This window comes from Sminthopsis crassicaudata, chromosome 1 (assembly GCF_048593235.1).
Source record: "Sminthopsis crassicaudata isolate SCR6 chromosome 1, ASM4859323v1, whole genome shotgun sequence".
Lineage (NCBI taxonomy): Eukaryota > Metazoa > Chordata > Mammalia > Dasyuromorphia > Dasyuridae > Sminthopsis > Sminthopsis crassicaudata.
In genome coordinates this window covers 477838648-477856233 of record NC_133617.1, presented here as the reverse complement: position 1 = coordinate 477856233, position 17586 = coordinate 477838648, and the positions used below count along the sequence as shown (strand labels likewise).

The 17586-nt window shown below is 36.2% G+C and overlaps 1 protein-coding gene across 3 annotated transcripts in view; it reads left to right on the top strand.

Moving 5' to 3' along the window:
• CHLSN (cholesin) overlaps window positions 1-16837 on the top strand; it is a 342470-nt gene extending 325633 nt beyond the window's left edge. For all 3 annotated transcript variants that reach the window (XM_074281124.1, XM_074281123.1, XM_074281125.1), the window contains 2 exons: window positions 9681-9762; window positions 15773-16837. In XM_074281124.1, the coding sequence (XP_074137225.1) occupies window positions 9681-9762; window positions 15773-15955 (265 nt within the window). In that variant the 3' untranslated portion in view covers window positions 15956-16837. The remainder of the gene's footprint in view (window positions 1-9680; window positions 9763-15772) is intronic.
• Window positions 16838-17586: the final 749 nt, after the last annotated feature.

The following is a 17586-nucleotide window of genomic DNA, read 5'->3' as shown; positions in this document are numbered from 1 at the left end:
TGTTTTCCGTGCCCACAGTCAATACCATAATCGCTGGATAGTCAAATCCCCAATAGAAGGTGCTACTAGCCACAAGGGAGATTGTATGAGAGTTTGGCTTCTTCTCCACTGCCCAAAGAGATGCTCCCAAAGTACAGGTATAACCATATTACTTTCTGCTCAGAAATCCTCCATGGCTTTTTATTGTGTCCAGGAAAACAATACAGCCTCCTCTCCCAAGGACTTAGAGCTTTCCACAGTTATCTCTATCCTGCTTTTCCATATTTATTTCACATAACTCTCCCTATGTTACATCCTAAGTTCCAGCCATCTGCAGTTCCCTTAATTTAGAACTTCATCCCCCACTTCCTTCCACGCCTGAAAACCATTGCCTCACCCATATTGCCTAGAATGATTCTCTTCCTTCCATTCAGCCAAAGCTAACACTTCGTCCTACAAAAGCCTTTCCCCATTATTGGTTCTCTCTCTTTCTGTCTGTTTCCTTTTCTCTCCCCTCCCTTCCCCTCCCCTCCCCTCTCCTCCCCTTTCCTCTCCTCTCCTCTCCTCCCCTCTTCTCCTCCTCTCCTCTCCTCTCTCTCTCCCCCTCCTTCCCTCTCTCCCTCCCTCCCCCTCCTTCCCCCTCTCCCTCTCCTCCCTCTCTTCCCCTTTCTTTCCCTTCCTCCTTCCCCCTTCTCTCTACTCCCCTCCCTCTCCTTACTATCTTATATTTACTGAGGATCATTGTCAGATAAAAAAAGCTATGGCCCAGGTTAAGTTAAATAACAAAGCCTCAGAGGCAAGACTATCTGTGAATAGATTGTATTCCCCCAGTAGAATGTAAGCTTCTTGAGGGCAAGAAGTATCTTGTTTTTGTCTATTCTGTTTATTCTGTCTATTCTGTGTAACATTTGTGTTACACAGAATAGGCTCTTAATAAATGTTTGTTGAGGAGCTGCCAGAAGGCTGTTTTTCATTGGTCCAGCTATTCTGGAATATGTGTGTGTATGTATACATACATATATATTCATTATGCAGTCATAGACTGAAAGGAAGATCTCATATACTCCTAAAATATTCATAGCAACATTTTTTTGGTGGCAAAAAAGAACTAGAAATAGATTAGGTGTCCATTGTTTGGGAAATGGCTAAACAAATTGCATGTATGTAATGTAATATAAGTGTATGATATTACTGCAACATAAAAAATATGAGGTTTATATTTGATGGAGAATACAGATAATTGATCTTTGTTTATAAAAACAAACAGAAAGAAAGGCAACTTCAAATCCCTTTCTTTTTCAGCACAAAGATAAAAAGGAAAAAAGTTAATATTTCATCTGATCATATTGGGTCTTGTGGCATGTGGAGAAAAAGTTTGTAGTCCAGCTTCAGCCTCTAAAACAGATAATCTTCTCACCAGCTATATATGCCTCTCCTTCTCCCTTTGAGCTGCCATGTTTTCCTTCCAATCCAGATCCAAAAATCAACTTAGGTTTTGAACAGTGATACTGAAGTTCTGGCAGTAGAATGTGTGATAGACAAAGTTAAGCAATCCTTTTAATTGACCTTATTGAAAATCCTGTACTATTATTAACCTCTAGCCTAGTCTCAGATTTGGACTCTGGTCTGGAGTAGGAAGTTATTTTATCAATCAGTGCTTGGTGAAGTAAGTCCAAGCAGGAAAACATTATTCTTGATAACTACACATATGTAAATAGAAAGAACAACAACAATACCAAAACAAACAAAAAACCCACAACACTAAATATTGGGTAATTATAATAACCAAGTTCAGCCTAAAGGAAAGTTGACAAAGTACAGGGTTCAGAGGCTAGGAGTGTGGAATACTGAATTTGCCTTTGGGCATAATCAATGTATTGGCTAATTTTACTGAACTGCTTTTTAAAAAAATCTTTATTACAGGGGATGGCTTGCTGTGTAGAAGAGGGCGTAGGGAGATATATAATTAATTTCCCTTCATTTAATTCCTAGCATTTAATTTAAAAACAAAAGGATACAACAGTAAGATAAGAAACTTAATTTTTTTTCAAAAAATGTTTGTTGAGCTAATTTGAAAGTATTTAATTTACCAAGAATAACCTAGCCTTCACATTTTCATATATGAAAGAAGAAATTAATCATTTGTATTCTGTGTTAATGTCTTAATTTTGCTCAGCACTTTACAGATTGAATGAGCCACAAAGTCTATAATACTTGCAGATTCTGCACTCTTATATATTTTAGTTTTCTGCAGTTATAAGAATGCTTCCATTCTTTTTTCATTTGATTCCCTTTTAAAATTTGTTTATGCTATATTTCTTTGTATCATAGTCATTACCCACCCACCCCTCACCAGATTGAACTATCTCTACAGACAAAAAAATAAAAAAAAAATAAAAAGCATAAGCAAAACATCTGATGCATTAAACTTTTCTGACAGTGTATACAATATTCTGTTCTAGTAGTCCCTCCCATTTCTGCTATGAAAGAAAAATTATGTATAATTATCTGTTCTCTAAAACTTTAATGGGTTTTTCAATTATTAAGAGTTTCACTTCCTTTTAATTGTGTTTTCATTTATATTGTTGCTATCACCATGTACAATATTCTCTTGGTTCTGTTTATTTCATTCTACATCAGTCCATATACATCTTCCCAAATTTCTCTGAATTTCTATTATTTATTATTTTTTAACCACACAATAATATTCTAGTATATTCATATAACTTGAGGTTTTTTTTTTTTCCAACCATCATTTCCCAATAAATGGATAGCTTCTTTTTTTCTAGTTCTTTGCCACAATGAAGAGTTCTGAAGAATACTTTAGCATATGATTAATCCTTTGTTTCTGTCTTTAACTTCCTTGGGATATATGCTTAGAAGTAAGATAACTGAATCAAAGAGAACTTAGTCGCTTTTCTTGTTTCATTCCAAATTGAAATACAGAATGACAAAAGTATTTCACAGATTCACTAACAATTATTAGTATATCTAGCTTCCCACATATTGACAGTTCCCACCTTTTAATTTTTTTTTTCCAATTTGCGTGGTAGGAAGTAAAATCTCAGGGTTTATTTAATTTGCATTTTTCTATTAGTGATTTGGAATGATTTTTGTATGGTCATGAGTTCTTTTGAAAACTATTCATGTCATATGGCTACTTTTCTATTGGAGAATGGCTCTGTGTGTGTATGTGTGTGTGTGTGTGTGTGTGTGTGATCTTTAAAAAAAAAAAAGCTTTATTTTAATGAATTTTATGTTTATAGCATAGTCATTTCCAGATATATCTTCTCTTCTCTTGTCCATCTCATCTCCTTGTAACAATGAAAAACAACTTTTAAAAACTGATATTGTGACCCATTTAGGGGCGTGTGTGTGTGTGTGTGTGTGTGTGTGTGTGTGTGTGTATGTATGTGTGTGAAGAGAGAAAATTGTTAGGTCTGATTACAATATCAACTTTAAAAATGTTTTAGATAGAAGACTATATTATTTATATACACAATATACTTTATATATATGCTAAAAACTATACAGTCATACATCAGAGATATTGTGGATTTGGCTTCAGACCACCACAATGAAGTGAATATCACAATAAAGCAAGTCACACAAAATTTTTGGTTTTCTAGTATATGTATTAAAGTTATGTTTATACTATAGTATAGTTTAAGTGTACAATAGTATTATATTTAAAAAAAAAAACCAAAACCCTCCAATCTACATACCTTAATTAAAAAATACTTCATTGCTAAAAAAAATGCTACCCATCATCTGAACCTTCAGCAAGCCCTAATCTTTTCTGTTGAAGAGTTTTGCTTTTATGTTGATGGCTGTCTAATCAGGGTTGTAGTTGTTTAAAATTGGGGATTGCTGTGGCAATTTCCTAAAATAATATAGCAATAAAGTTTGCCATTTTGATTGACTCTTCCTTTCATGAAAGCTTTCTCTGTAGCATGTGATGTTATTTGATGACATTTTACCTACTTTAGAACTCCTTTCAAAATTGGAAATAGTCCCTCAAACCCTGCTGCTGCTTTATTAACTAAGTTTACCTATTGTTCTTTGATATTGTCATGTCTCAGGGAATAGGGAGGCCTGAGGAGAGGGAAAGAACTGGGCAAACAAGCAGTCCATGGAGTAGTCAGAACACATATCATTTATCAATTATGTTCATCATTTTATATGGGTGTGGTTTATGGCATCCCAAACTAATTACAATAGTAATAGCAAAAATCACTGATCAGATCACCATAAAAGATAAAATAATTTAAAATTTGAAATATTGTGAGAATTACCAAAATGAGATACAGAGCCATGATGTGAGCACATGCTGTTAGAAGAATGGTGCCAATAGACTTCCTCAACATAGGATTTCCACAGACCTTCAATTTGTAAAATAATGCAACATCTTTGAAGCCTAGGAAAATGAGCTATATCTGTGTGTACACACACACACACACACACACACACACACACACACACACAGAGAAAGCACCTTCTGGTTCTGTGTTCCACAACTCTTTGTGGAAAGTGGGAAGCTGTGGATAGCAGACTGGATTAAAAGCCAGAATTCTACAATTTGTTGTTCACAAGAAACCTGTTTAAAGCAGAGTGATACTATAGAGTAAAGGTAAAAAGGCTGGAGCAGAATCTATTATGCTTTAGCTGAAGTAAAAAAAAAAAAAAAAGCAGGGGTAAGCCATTTTGATCTCAGATCAAGCAAAAGCAAAAATTGATCTAATTAAAAAAGATAAGGAAGGAAACTACAACCTACTTAAAGATACCATAGATAATGAAGCAATAACAATACTAAACATATATGCACCAAGTGGTATAGCATCCAAATTCCTAGAGGAGAAGTTAAGAGAGCTGCAAGAACAATTAGAAGCAAAACTATATTAGTGGGGAATCTCAACCTTGCTCTCTCAGAACTAGATAAATTGAACCACAAAATAAATAAGAAAGAAGTTAAGAAGATAAATAGAATTTTAGAAAAGTTAGGTGTGATAGACCTTTGGAGAAAATTGAATGGAGATAGAAAGGAGTATACTTTTTTCTTGGTGGTTTATAGAACCTATACAAAAATTGACCATATATTAGGGCATAAAAACCTCAAAATCAAATTTGGAAAGGCAGAAATAATAAATGCATCTTTTTCATATCATGATGCAATAGAAATTACATGTAATAAAGGGCCAGGAAAAATAGACCAAAAATTAATTGGAAACTAAATAATCTGATCGTAAAGAATAATTGAAACAACAACTCCTAGGCACAATTGATAATTTCATCCAAGAGAATGACAATAATGAGATAACATGCCAAAATTTATGGGATGCAGCCAAAGCAGTTCTTAGGGGAAATTTTATTATCTCTATATGTTTACTTGCTTAAAATAGAGAAAGAGAAGAACAAGGAATTGGGCATGCAATTAAAAAAGCTAGAAAAAGAACAAATTAAAAACTCCCAAGTAAATGCCAGATTGAAAATTCTGAAAATAAAAGGAGAGATTAATAAAATTGAAAGTAAGAAAACTATTGAATTAATAAATAAAACTAAGAATTGGTTTATGAAAAAATCAACAAAATAGATAAACCTTTAGTTAATTTGATTGGAAAAAGGAAAGAAGAAAAATCAAATTGTTAGTATCAAAAGTGAAAAGGGAGAACTTTCCACCAATGAAGAGGAAAATAAGAGCAATAATTAGAAGTTATTTTGCATTTGATAATCTAAGTGAAATGAAAGAATACCTACAAAAATATAGATTGCCCAGATTAACAGAAGAGGAAATAAATTACTTAAATAGTCCCATTTTAGAAAAAGAAATAGAACAAACTATTAATCAACTCCCTAAGAAAAAATCTCCAGGGCCAGATGAATTTACATGTGAATTCTTCCAAACATTTAAAGAACAATGAATTCCAATATTATACAAACTATTTGAAAAAATAGGGAACGAGTCTTACCAAATTCCTTTTATGACACAGATATGATGTTGATACCTAAACCAAGGAGGTCAAAACAGAGAAAGAAAATTATAGACCAATTTTCCTTATGAATATTGATGCAAAATTCTTAAATAAAATATTAGCAAAGAGATAACAGAAAGTCATCCCCAGGATAATACACCATGACCAAATAGGATTTGTATAGGAATGCAGGGCTAGTTCAATATTAGGTAAATTATTAGCATAATTGTGACGATATCAGTAGCCAAATTAAAAAATCATATGATTATCTCAATAGATGCTGAAAAAGCATTTGATAAAATCCAACACCCATTGCTATTAAAAACACTGGAGAGTATAGGAATAAATGGACTTTTCCTTAAAATAATCAGTAGCATCTATTTAAAACTTATATCAGCAAATATCAACAAATTAGAACTATTCTCAATAAACCAGGGGTGAAACAAGGTTGCTCACTATGACCATTTCTATTTAATATTGTATTTAAAATGTTAGCTTTGGCAATAAGAGAAGAAAAAGAGATTAAAGGAATTAGAATAGGTAATGAGGAAACCAAATTATCACTCTTTGTAGATGAAACGATGTTATACTTAGAGAACCCCAGAGATTCTCCTAAAAAGCTATTAGAAATAATCTACAACAACTTTAGCAAAGTTTCAGCATACAAAATAAATTCACATAAATCATCAGCATTTTTATATGTTACCAACAAAGTCCAGCAGCAAGAAATACAAAGCAAAATTCCACTTAAAATAACTGTTATCATAAAATATTTGGGAGTCTGTCTGCCAAGGCAAAGTTAGGAACTATATGAACACATTTATAAAACACTTTCCACACAAATAAAGTCAGATCTTCTCAACTGGAAAAATATCAAGTGCTCATGGATAGGCCAAGCTAATATAATATAAATGACAATACTACCTAAATTAATCTACTTATTTAGTGCTATATCAATCAACACCCAACAAATTATTTTACAGATCTAGAAAAAATAACAAAGTTCATTTGGAAGAACAATAGGTCAAGAATTTCAAGGGAATTAATTTTAAAAAAATGGAAATGAAGGTAGCCTAGTTGTGCCAGACCTAAAACTATATTATAAATCATTGGTTTTGGCTAAGAAACAGAGTAGTCGATCAACGGAATAGGTTAGGTTCACAGGACAAAACAGTCAATAACTATAGCAATCTAGTGTTTGATAAACCCAAAGGCTCTAGCTTTGGGATAAGAACTCACTATTTGACAAAAACTTCTGGGAAAATTGGAAACTAGTATGGAAGAAATTAGGGCTCGACCTACACCTAACACCACATACCAAGATAAGATCTAAATGGGTTCATGATTTAGACATAAAGAGTGGTATTATAAGCAAATTAGAAGAACAGGATAGTTTAACTCTCAAATCTGTGGAGAAGGAAGGATTGATTTGTTGACCAAAGAAGAACTGGAGATCATTATTGAACACAAAATAGTTCATTTTGATTATATTAAATCTAAAAGTTTTTGTACAAACAAAACTAATGCAGACAGGATTAGAAAGGAAGCAATAAACTGAGAAAACATTTTTACATTATTCTGATAAAAGCCTCATTTCTAAAATATAGATAAAATTGACTAAAATTTATAAGAATTTAAGTCATTCTTCAATTGATAAATGGCCAAAGGATATGAACAGACAATTTTCAGATGAAGAAATTGAAACCATTTCTAGTCATATAAAAGGTGTTCTAAATCACTATTGATCAAAGAAATGCAAATTAAGACAACTCTGAGGTACACACACCTCTCAGACTTGCTAAGATGACAGGAAAAGATAATGCTGAATGTTGGAGGGGATGTGGGAAAACTGGGACACTGATACATTGTTGGTGGAATTGTGACTGTATCCAACCATTCTGGTGAGCAATTTTGAACTATTCCCAAAGGGCTATAAAACTTTGATCTAGCCATGTTTCGAGAAAAGGACCCAAGTGTGCAAAAATGCTTGTGGCAGCCCTTTTTGTAGTATCAAGAAACTGGAAAGTGAGGAATAAGTTATAGTATATGAATGTTATGGAATATTATTGTTTTATAAGAAACGATCAGCAAGATTTCAGAAAGGCCTGAAGAGACTTATATTAACTGATGCTGAGTGAAATGAGCAGAACCAGGAGATATGGCAACAACAAGATTATGTGATCATCAATTCTGATGGACATGGCTCTTTTCAATAATGAGATGATTCAGGCCAGTTCCAATAGACTTATGATGATGAGAACTATCTACACCCAGAGAGAACTGTGGGGACTGAGGGTGGATCACAACATAACATTCTCCCTCTTTTTGTTGTGATTTGCTTAAATTTTATTTTCTTTCTAATTTTTTTACCTTTTTGATTATATATATATTTTTTGCAACAAGATAATGGTATAAATATGTATGCCTATATTGGATTTAACATCTATTTTTAACATGTTTAACATATTAAATTACTTGCCCTCTAGGGGAGGGAGGGAGAAGGTGGGGAATTTGAAACATAAGGTTTTGCAAGCTCATTGTTTGAAAAATTATCCATGCATGTGTGTTTTGAAAATAAAAAGCTTTAATTAAAAAAAAAAAGTGGGAAGATATATTTCATTATTGATTCTCTAGAATCAAGATTGTTCATTGCCCTTTCTTAGAATATGGTTTCTTTTTTGTATTCTTTTCATTGATATTATTACAATCATCTTGTATAGGCTTCTTCTGGTGCCATTTACTTCATTCGACTTAAATTTGTACAAATGTTTTTCTGTTTCACATTCATTATTGCTTACTGAATTCACTTTTGGTTCAACTACCCACTTTTATTCCAGGCCTTTGCAGGCAGGGACTGAACCTAATAAGGAAATCCCTTCAGTACTGCAGATTAAGTACATTTTCAGCAGTTTAGTCTTAGAGTTTCATGGGTATATTGAGATGAAATGACTTTCTCAGAACAGTTCAGAACAATTCGAATGATCTTGTGATGAAGAGAGCCATCTACACCAGAGAGAGGACTGCAGGAACTGAGTGCGGATCACAACATAGCATTTTTACTCTTTTTATTGTTATTTGCTTGCATCTTATTTTTTTCTCTTTTTTTTTCCAGTTTGATTTGATTTTTCTTGTGCATCAAGATAATGGTATAAATATGTATGCATATATTGGAGTTAACTTGTATTTCTACCATGTTTAACATATATTGGACTACTTGCCATATAAGGAAAAATTGGAACACAAGGTTTTGCAAGGGTTAATGTTGAAGAATTATCCATGCATATGTTTTGAAAATAAAAAGCTTTAATTTAAAAAAAAAATGATTTTCTCAGACACGTTGTATCAAAGATGCAACTTGAAGTGAACAGGACTTCCTGACTCCAAGACCAGTTCTCCAGCCACTAGCCCAGGCTGCTTTTTTGCTACAAAGAGTATTCCTTTGAATATTTTAGTATATATGGGATTCAGGTATTTCTTAGCCCCTTTTTGTTTTTAGGGATTTACACAAAGAACTGTTTTGTCTTGGTTAGATTTAGGTGGGGGAAAACTGGGCAAAAGCCTAACCATAGGGAATTCTCCAAGATAAATGGGGCTCTGTCTCCCAGGAAGTACATGCCAAATTCTTCCCTCCAGGAACAACATGAACTTGCCTCCCAACTTCTGTAAACAATATCTTCTGTGCATAGTTTAAATCAATATCTGATTCTCTTTTGTCTGTCATTTTTTTCTTAGTTGGGCCAATAAGCGTGAGGAATGGAAGTTTCAGAAGACAAGACAGACCTGGCTCCTGCTTCATATGTATGACAGCAATAAGGTTTGTATTGAAACTGGGCTTCCAGTTTCCAAAAAAGGTCTTTGTTGTGGAGTTGACAATGCTGTTTCCCCGTGCCTTTGGAAAATCCTACTGCCTCTATCTATAAAATAGTGGCAGTATTGTTTGTCAGAGCAGATATGGGACTTTTTAAAACAAAGCATAGGATCTGAGAGTTAGAAGGGACCTTGGAGATTATCTTATCCAACTGTTCTTCATTTTATAGATGATGAAGCTCTTTCCCAGAAAGAGGACTTGCCCAGGGGTCACATGCCAATGTGCTCACTACATATTCTAGATTACATATTCCTCCTTCTGTATAACTGTGCTTCCCAGAAGCTTGTGGTCCACGATGCTGAACTCATAAATACTCAGTCTTTGAAGGAGAGAAAACACTTGTTAAAAGACATCCTTATCTTCTTTCCATTTAGCATTGTAGAACATTGTAGATGCTAGAGAGATCCCATTTCCTCATCTGCTAGATAGGGATAACAACAGCACTTACCTCCTAGGCTGTCAGGATCCCTTGACAAAACGTAAAGGCCAATATAAATGTGAGTTATCATCCTGTGTCCTCATTTTATGGGCAAGAATTTGAGGCCCAGAGAGGTGATTTGCCCAAAGTCATATAGACTATTAGTGAAACTACAGTCAAGGATTCCTCACTCCCAATTCACTGCTTATTCTGCCCACTATATCACTCTCTTTTCCCTTAAAAATTGTTTGGGTATTAATACTTGATAATAAGTCCCAAGTTGGCATTTATGTAACAGGAATGATCTTGAATGGGCAGCTAGATGGCACAGTGGATGGAGTACTGGGTTTGAAGTAAGAAAGACCTGAGCGCAAATCCAACCTCATTCACTAAATGTGTGACTCTGAGCATGTCATTTAACTACTGTCTGCCTCAATTTACTCAGCTGTAAAATGAGGATAATAATTGTACCTTTCCAGGGTTGTTGAGAGAATCCAATGAGATAATATTTGTAAAGTTTTTAGCACAGTCCTTGGCACATTGTAGATATTTAATATTTCCTTCCTTCTTTTCCCCAAATCCAGTTCAGTTTCTACTCTCTCACACCTGTACCCTCTGAGTTCTGCCTGTCCCCATGACTATTTCAGAGACACCTGGCACATCTCATCTCAGCTCAGCTCTTCCTCAGTGCTTAGATTGCTAATTATAGCCACATAATACAGCAGAAATTGAGGCAGCTGAGATAGTCTCAAAGGATCCAAAATTTCCACCTTTGCCAGTAGTACTGACCATATCAGCTTCCACGTTTAACTGGATGTTTTTCCCAGTGATACCGAGGAAGCCAGGATTACAAGAAGAGTGGAATTCCAACATTTTCAAATTTGTATAGGATTTAAAGATTTATTTGAGCCAAGCGGGTCTTTTCATTTTGTAGTAAAGAGCTACTGTTTTCATGGGTTCATTTTCTTCCATGTTGTTGCAGAACAACTTCCTTGTTCAGTCAATGCTTATGATTTGGGCCAGTTTCATAAAAAAGATTCTAGACTCCACAAATATCAAGTATGACTAAGTACTTGGAAACTTTTTTTTTTTTAAATGGCATCTTGTGGTAGTGAAAATGCACAGATTATGCTGATAACACAGAACTATGTTTCATGATGTGAAATTCATGTAACATGATTATATGAAATTCATTTTTCTCCCATCTTTTTAAACCTTGCCCATGTGTTTTCCACTGCTGAATTGCACTGCATTTCTTTCGCATTTACTTTCCTTCATTTCCTTTTCCTGGTTTGTTTGTTGTTGTTTTTGCCAGGGGGAAACATGTTTCCTGTTTCATAATATAACAGTATATATGAATATTTTGTAAGTTGCTCTAGGCCTTCTTCCAGGGAGAACATTTGTACTGAATGGTCACCCTGACCTCCAGTCAAAACTTACTTAATGGATCAAATTACTCAATTAGTAGTTGGATCCTCTGATGTTATCTTGAATAAGTGTGTATTTTGACCTGAAAAACTTCAGATGGAATCCAGAAGGATGATGTCAGACCCCTAGGAAAACAATCCCAGAATGCTGTCTCAAAATGGTTAAGCATGGTTTACAACTATGATTCTAGGTTCTTATTGCCAAGCTGCACATATAGGGTAGACACAAATTTCAGGTTAAAAAAAATTAAATGCAAAAAGTAGAAGAATACCAATGAAGAAAAAAAAAAAAATGAAGCACCAAATTCTTAGACGTTTGTTTCTCTTTGTAATAAATGTCCATTACCTCTCTCTATGGCAGATAAGAAATGTGATGTTTCAAATCCCATTAAACATAGTTTACTAATGTCCCTTTATTTGGGCATACTTTGGGAGCCAAGGTAAAAAATGATAACTAATCCTTGTCCTTTCCAAAGATTTCTTTACTCTGAAATTGAGAAGCTTGAAGTTGCTATTAAGTGTGATCTTTGCACTCTTAATTTATTTTTGAAATCTTACCTGACCCAAGGATCTTTGGTAATTAGACAGAGACAGAGAGCATCTTTTCCTTTGGGAGAAAGAGAGAAGGGAACAAACAAGACTTTTCTGCTTTGCCCATGGATTGTTTCATTCCCATAGTGAACATTCAGCTGCTTCCATCTCGCAAAACAAATAAGAGCTTTTGATTTTATTCAACTCTGGATTGAAAAGATACAGGATTGCTTGTTTTTTCCCCCATAAAAGATTTTTCTCTCTACAAAACTCTCACACTAAAATGAACTTGGAATTGAGTCCCCTTGCATTGCTTGGTTCCAAACACAATTCTGTCTTCATCAATCCTGCTACCCTTTTATGAAAGCTAAACCCACTCCAAAAAAGTAATTTCCAGCTATATCCCTGTGTTGTGGCAACAGGCTGATGGTTCAGGCAGCATACATGAGAGTGAGTGATCCTTGAACATCATTGTAGCTGAAAGTGGAAGGTCAGGTTCTTGATTCCCAAGACATAAGTTATTATTGTCACCTTGGACTTTGTACCAACTCCAGCAAGTACCCCTTCACTCTGCTTTGTCCTTCACCCTTGCCCTTGTCCCTGGATTCTCAAAATTCATTTGTGTTGCCAGTTAGACTACATCTGAAAGGGCTTTATTGGGCAAGAAGAGAAAGATGAAAGATCTAAGACCCACAAAAATAGTATAAACCATCACTCCCTTTCCCCAGCCCCATGCACCATGCTCACTCTTATCTCTAAACCTTTATTCATGCTCCTGTATTTGAAATGTAGCAAGCATTTGTTGATGATCAGTAATGTGCAGATGACTAGATATTTTTGAAATCCTGACCATTCTTTTTTTTCTTTTCTGAGCAATTGGGGTTAAGTGACTTGCCCAGGATCCCACAGGTAGGAAGAGTTAAGTGTCTGAGACCAGATTTGAACTCAGATCCTCCTGACTTCAGGGCCAGTGCTCTATCCACTGCACCACCTAGCTGCCCCCTGCCCATTCTTTAAGGCTCAAATCAGGTTCTGCCTCTGAAGCTTTCTTTGACAGCTCTGATCCATCCTGCTTTCAGGCTTCTCAGAATTCCTTATACAGTCTCATAACAATTTAGCACCTGATTAAGTCTCTTATTGTTTAGTGAGTTCCTCAAGGATAAAGACTACTGCTCCTACTTGACTCATTACACCTATAGTTCCTAGCACAGGACAGAACAGTCTAGTAGGTTTTCTGTAAGCAAGCACTGAAGGGCAAGTTTGGAAGCCTCCACCTTCCAGATGCCATCCACTCCGAGATTCTGTGGTTTCTTGATTGTTTAAAATAGTCATTGTTTTAAAGTATCAAGCAGCTTACATTTAATGCAGAGTGTTTCATCAGGCATCAGATTGGCTAATGCAGATGGTCCCAGGGTAGTAGCTTGGGATGAACTAAAAAATCATAAGCAGGATATTTTGATTGAAAAGCCAGGTCTCAACTTCAGTAAGTTTAGCCAGTGTCTCAATGGTCATTTTCTTAGTGTGTCCAAGGCAAGAGCATTGCCTTGCTTTGTGTGTGTGTAAAAGTTTCTCATCTGAATGGTGGAATATTCAATATGATTTCACAGGATGAGGTAGTATTCCAAACCAAAGTCAGATAGCTAGGAGGTGGGATGGAATTACTGGCGTTTGTGCCAAGGCTGCAAAAACATACAGGTTCTGCTGAGTCTAAACATTCCATCCAGGGTGGGTGGTGTGTGTGTGTGTGTGTGTGTGTGTGTGTGTGTGTGTGTGTGTGTGTCTGTGTGTGTTCTTTTTTTTTTTTTTTTTGCCACACTTGCCCTCTCAGGTTTCAGTGTTATAAAGTGTTGCTATAGGTGCCCAGGGTTAGCATTGTGGTAGAGACCAGAGGGACACTTTGTAAAGTTTCCTTTCCTATTCCTACTCTGCTATATGCAGATACGATCCCTTATAGAGACACTAAAATAAAGAGCTAGCAAATAAAATTCATATATCCATAAATGTCAATCTGGTGTCCCAACACTGACAGGTTTGCATTTTTTTCTCAGTAATCTCTTTCATTCTAGCTGTTCAGTTGTTTTCTCCTTCTTGTCCCTCCCTGTTGACTTTTCCCACCATTCTTTTTTTTTTTTTTTTTTTTTAAATCTCCAGTCTCTGGTTCCCTATTACATTGTTGGCATCTTAATTCTAATTCTGCAGTGGTCTTTTCCCCTAAACTGTGACTTTTCTATGTCTTGTTGTCACCCCAGCCAATAAATGCCCAGGAATCCCTGTTTTTACCCGTGTTTATTGTCTCTTCTCACTATCCCACTGTTCATGATGCCTCCCAAAACCTTGATTTTAAGTTTGGACTTCCATCACTAGTGGTTCTAATTAATTTAGTAGGGAATCAGTGTGAGGTTATTTCTGAAAAACAGTTTCTTGCAGCCTCTAGCTACATGGTCCCCTGCTCAGCCCCAAATCAGCTGCCACAGATGGTATAGAATCAGAAAGTCTCTTACCATATGAAGAATAAATCAGAGATGCTAGGGCAATTTCCCCCAACAGGAAGAAGACGGCCATTCTTAGAACAGCTAATAATAGTTTATATACTATAGTATTTTAAAGATAATAGTTGATTTGAGTCTCACAAAAACTCCTATGAGGTAGAAGGTTTCAGTTATCCCATTTTACAGATAAGGATACAGAAGCTTAGGAAGGGTAAGTCACTTAGCCAGGATCACACATCTATTAAGTGTCTGAGACAGGGTTTGAACTCAGGTCTTCCTGGCTCCAGATCCAATCTGCTATCCACTGCAAAGTCCAGCTCTCTCCCACATTATCAAGCCACAGTTTTCAGAATCATCCAGTTCTGATTCTGGAGTTGAGTGACTTAAGCCAGTAAGGTCCCCTCCTGAGCACAAAAAACTAACTTTTTTTTTTAAACCCTTCTCTCACCCATTTGTAAAAAGAGCAAGAGGATAGAATAAGAAATCAAGGGAAAGGAAAACAGAAGGCGTGGGGGCCATTAAGGCATCATTCATTCCAGGCATGTTATACTTAAATCTATGGAATGGAGCTGGCCTAGATGAATCTGGGAATGGTTTCCATATGACTTAGAATCTAAGTTGTTTTTCAGACTGACTGTGAGCATTGCACATGACCGACAGTTCTGTCCAGAATGGCCACTCGGCCCTCAGCCAGGATTGGTATTATCACGTCCTGCCACACAGAGTTAAATTTGATGAGGTGTTGGTTGGCTTGCAAGGCTGCCTTCAAGCTGCTGTGTCTCTGACTTGGGGAGCTCGTGGTCTGAAGTGTCACTCAGCAGCACAGGAGTGCACTCAGCTGTAGCAATTGATTTCCCCGGGCTTAGCATATTTTCCCAGAACAAGTGAACCTTCGAGCCCCTCTTACAACTTGTAGTGAACATGGTGTTCCCTGTTAGTGATTTGCTTCTCTTCCTTTGAATGTCCACATCCACTGAGGCCATGCTCTCTCTCCACCACTTTCTCATCCTCATCTAAAATAGGAGATCTTTTTTTTTTAACTTCCACTGAATTTTTTTGTTTTCTTTTCCATTTGTCTTTCGCCATCGAAGGTCCCAGATAAGCATTTCTCCATTCTACTGGACTACCTGGAGGGTCTGAAAGGAAGGGCCCGAGAGGTGACAGTGCAGAAAGCTGAAATGCTCATGAAGAAACTGGATAATACAGAGCCCGAAGATTCAAGCTTACTAGAGAAGAGTGAAAGAATCCGCCAAATCCTGCAGCTGCTTTCCTAAAAGGGAACAAGCCCACATCTCTGCAGCTCCTCCAGCAGAAGAAAAGTTGTCTTCCCAAAATCTCAGGAAGGGATGACCCTCCCCTTCTCTCACCTGAATGTATATGGGTGTGTGTGCCCATGTGCATGCACACATAACACAGTGCTTTTTCTAAATTTCAGCATCTGACCTTCTCCCAGGCAGGTTATCTGGAGAAGGTAAAGACGGCTTTGTTGTTCAAACCTATTTCTAGATACAAGTTTTGGTTGTGTCTGATGATCTCTTTCTGAAAGTGATTTGATCTTACTGGGGATATAGGAAAAATGGTCCTTTTATGTTTTTTAAAATGTTCCTGGATCAGGGTATTATCACCCTGAAATGATATAAAGAAATCCAAATCCTTGGTTTTAAAAGTCCTAGAAGTTTGAGAAAGTGGGGGAAGGGAGAATGGAGAAACAGAAAGAGAGGGGGAAGGGAGGGAAAATCTCTGTGTGTGTGTGTGTGTGTGTGTTTTACAAAGGAATAGTTTTCACAAATGGATACAGAACACAGCCTTTACCCTGCCAGCTGTAATCCATCACTGTCAGCAGCATATGCATATTGTTGGGATCTGTATATCCCACAAGTAGAGGGTAATGAATTGTTTTTTTTGGTTGTAACCTGTCTGAGTTCAGCAAGGGATCTCAGAGCTATGGAGTACCTCTGGGTTTATCTCCTTATTTTCCAGCTTTCCACAATACTTGTTGCTTGGTTACATTGCAAACACTGGAGTGGAGGGGAAAGGGTGGGAGGGAAGGGGTACTACAAATCAGCCAAATTGTGTACCTGGATGGGCAGAAAATGGAATGGGTTGGCTTTATTTTTAATAAAAACAAAGCCTGGCCATTGTGCTATTAACTTTCATTTTACTGCTTGTTCCATTTCATTTTTTCATTTGCCTTGTATAATTGCCTTTGGATGGAGTTAATTTGTACTCTATGGCTGTGACATCTCTATGAATTGTGGTCATCTCCAAGGAAGAACGTCCCCAAATCCTCTTGAAAGAAAAACAAAAACATTAATTACCACCAGGAGTTCCTGGGGTTGAAGATCTGACTTGAATAACAGCACTAATTGACCACTTGTTCTTCGCCAGTCCTGCCAACCTGATTCTTAAAGGATTTGGCAGTTAAGATGCTTGGCTGGGCTTTGACAGCCTTCCCAGACATGAAATACTATGAGTTGTTTTGTTTTGTTTTGTTTTAAAGAAAGAAGAAGTGGGGGTGGGGGAGCAAAATATACTTAACTCTTCCAAAAGGAGCTTATATATCACACCCTCTTTAAATCATGGTGATCATGAGCCAAGCCTTCTGAGTGATACAAGATGTGTTGTTACAGCTAGGGTAACTATAATGGAATTTAATCGAATAGGAAGCCAAGATACAATGGCTGATGTCAGGCCGGGAGAACATGGTAACCAAGTGTTTGTAAAGCAGAATCAAACCAACATGCCCTTGGGTAAAATCTGCTCTGCTCTCTTCACTTTCTACCCTTCTCCTTTCCCTTTGCCAGATCTAGTTTTTTCTAAACATATATATATATATATATATATATATATTTTTTTTTTTTTTTTTTTACAACAGTATTTTACTTGATATTAAGGAAGGACCTGG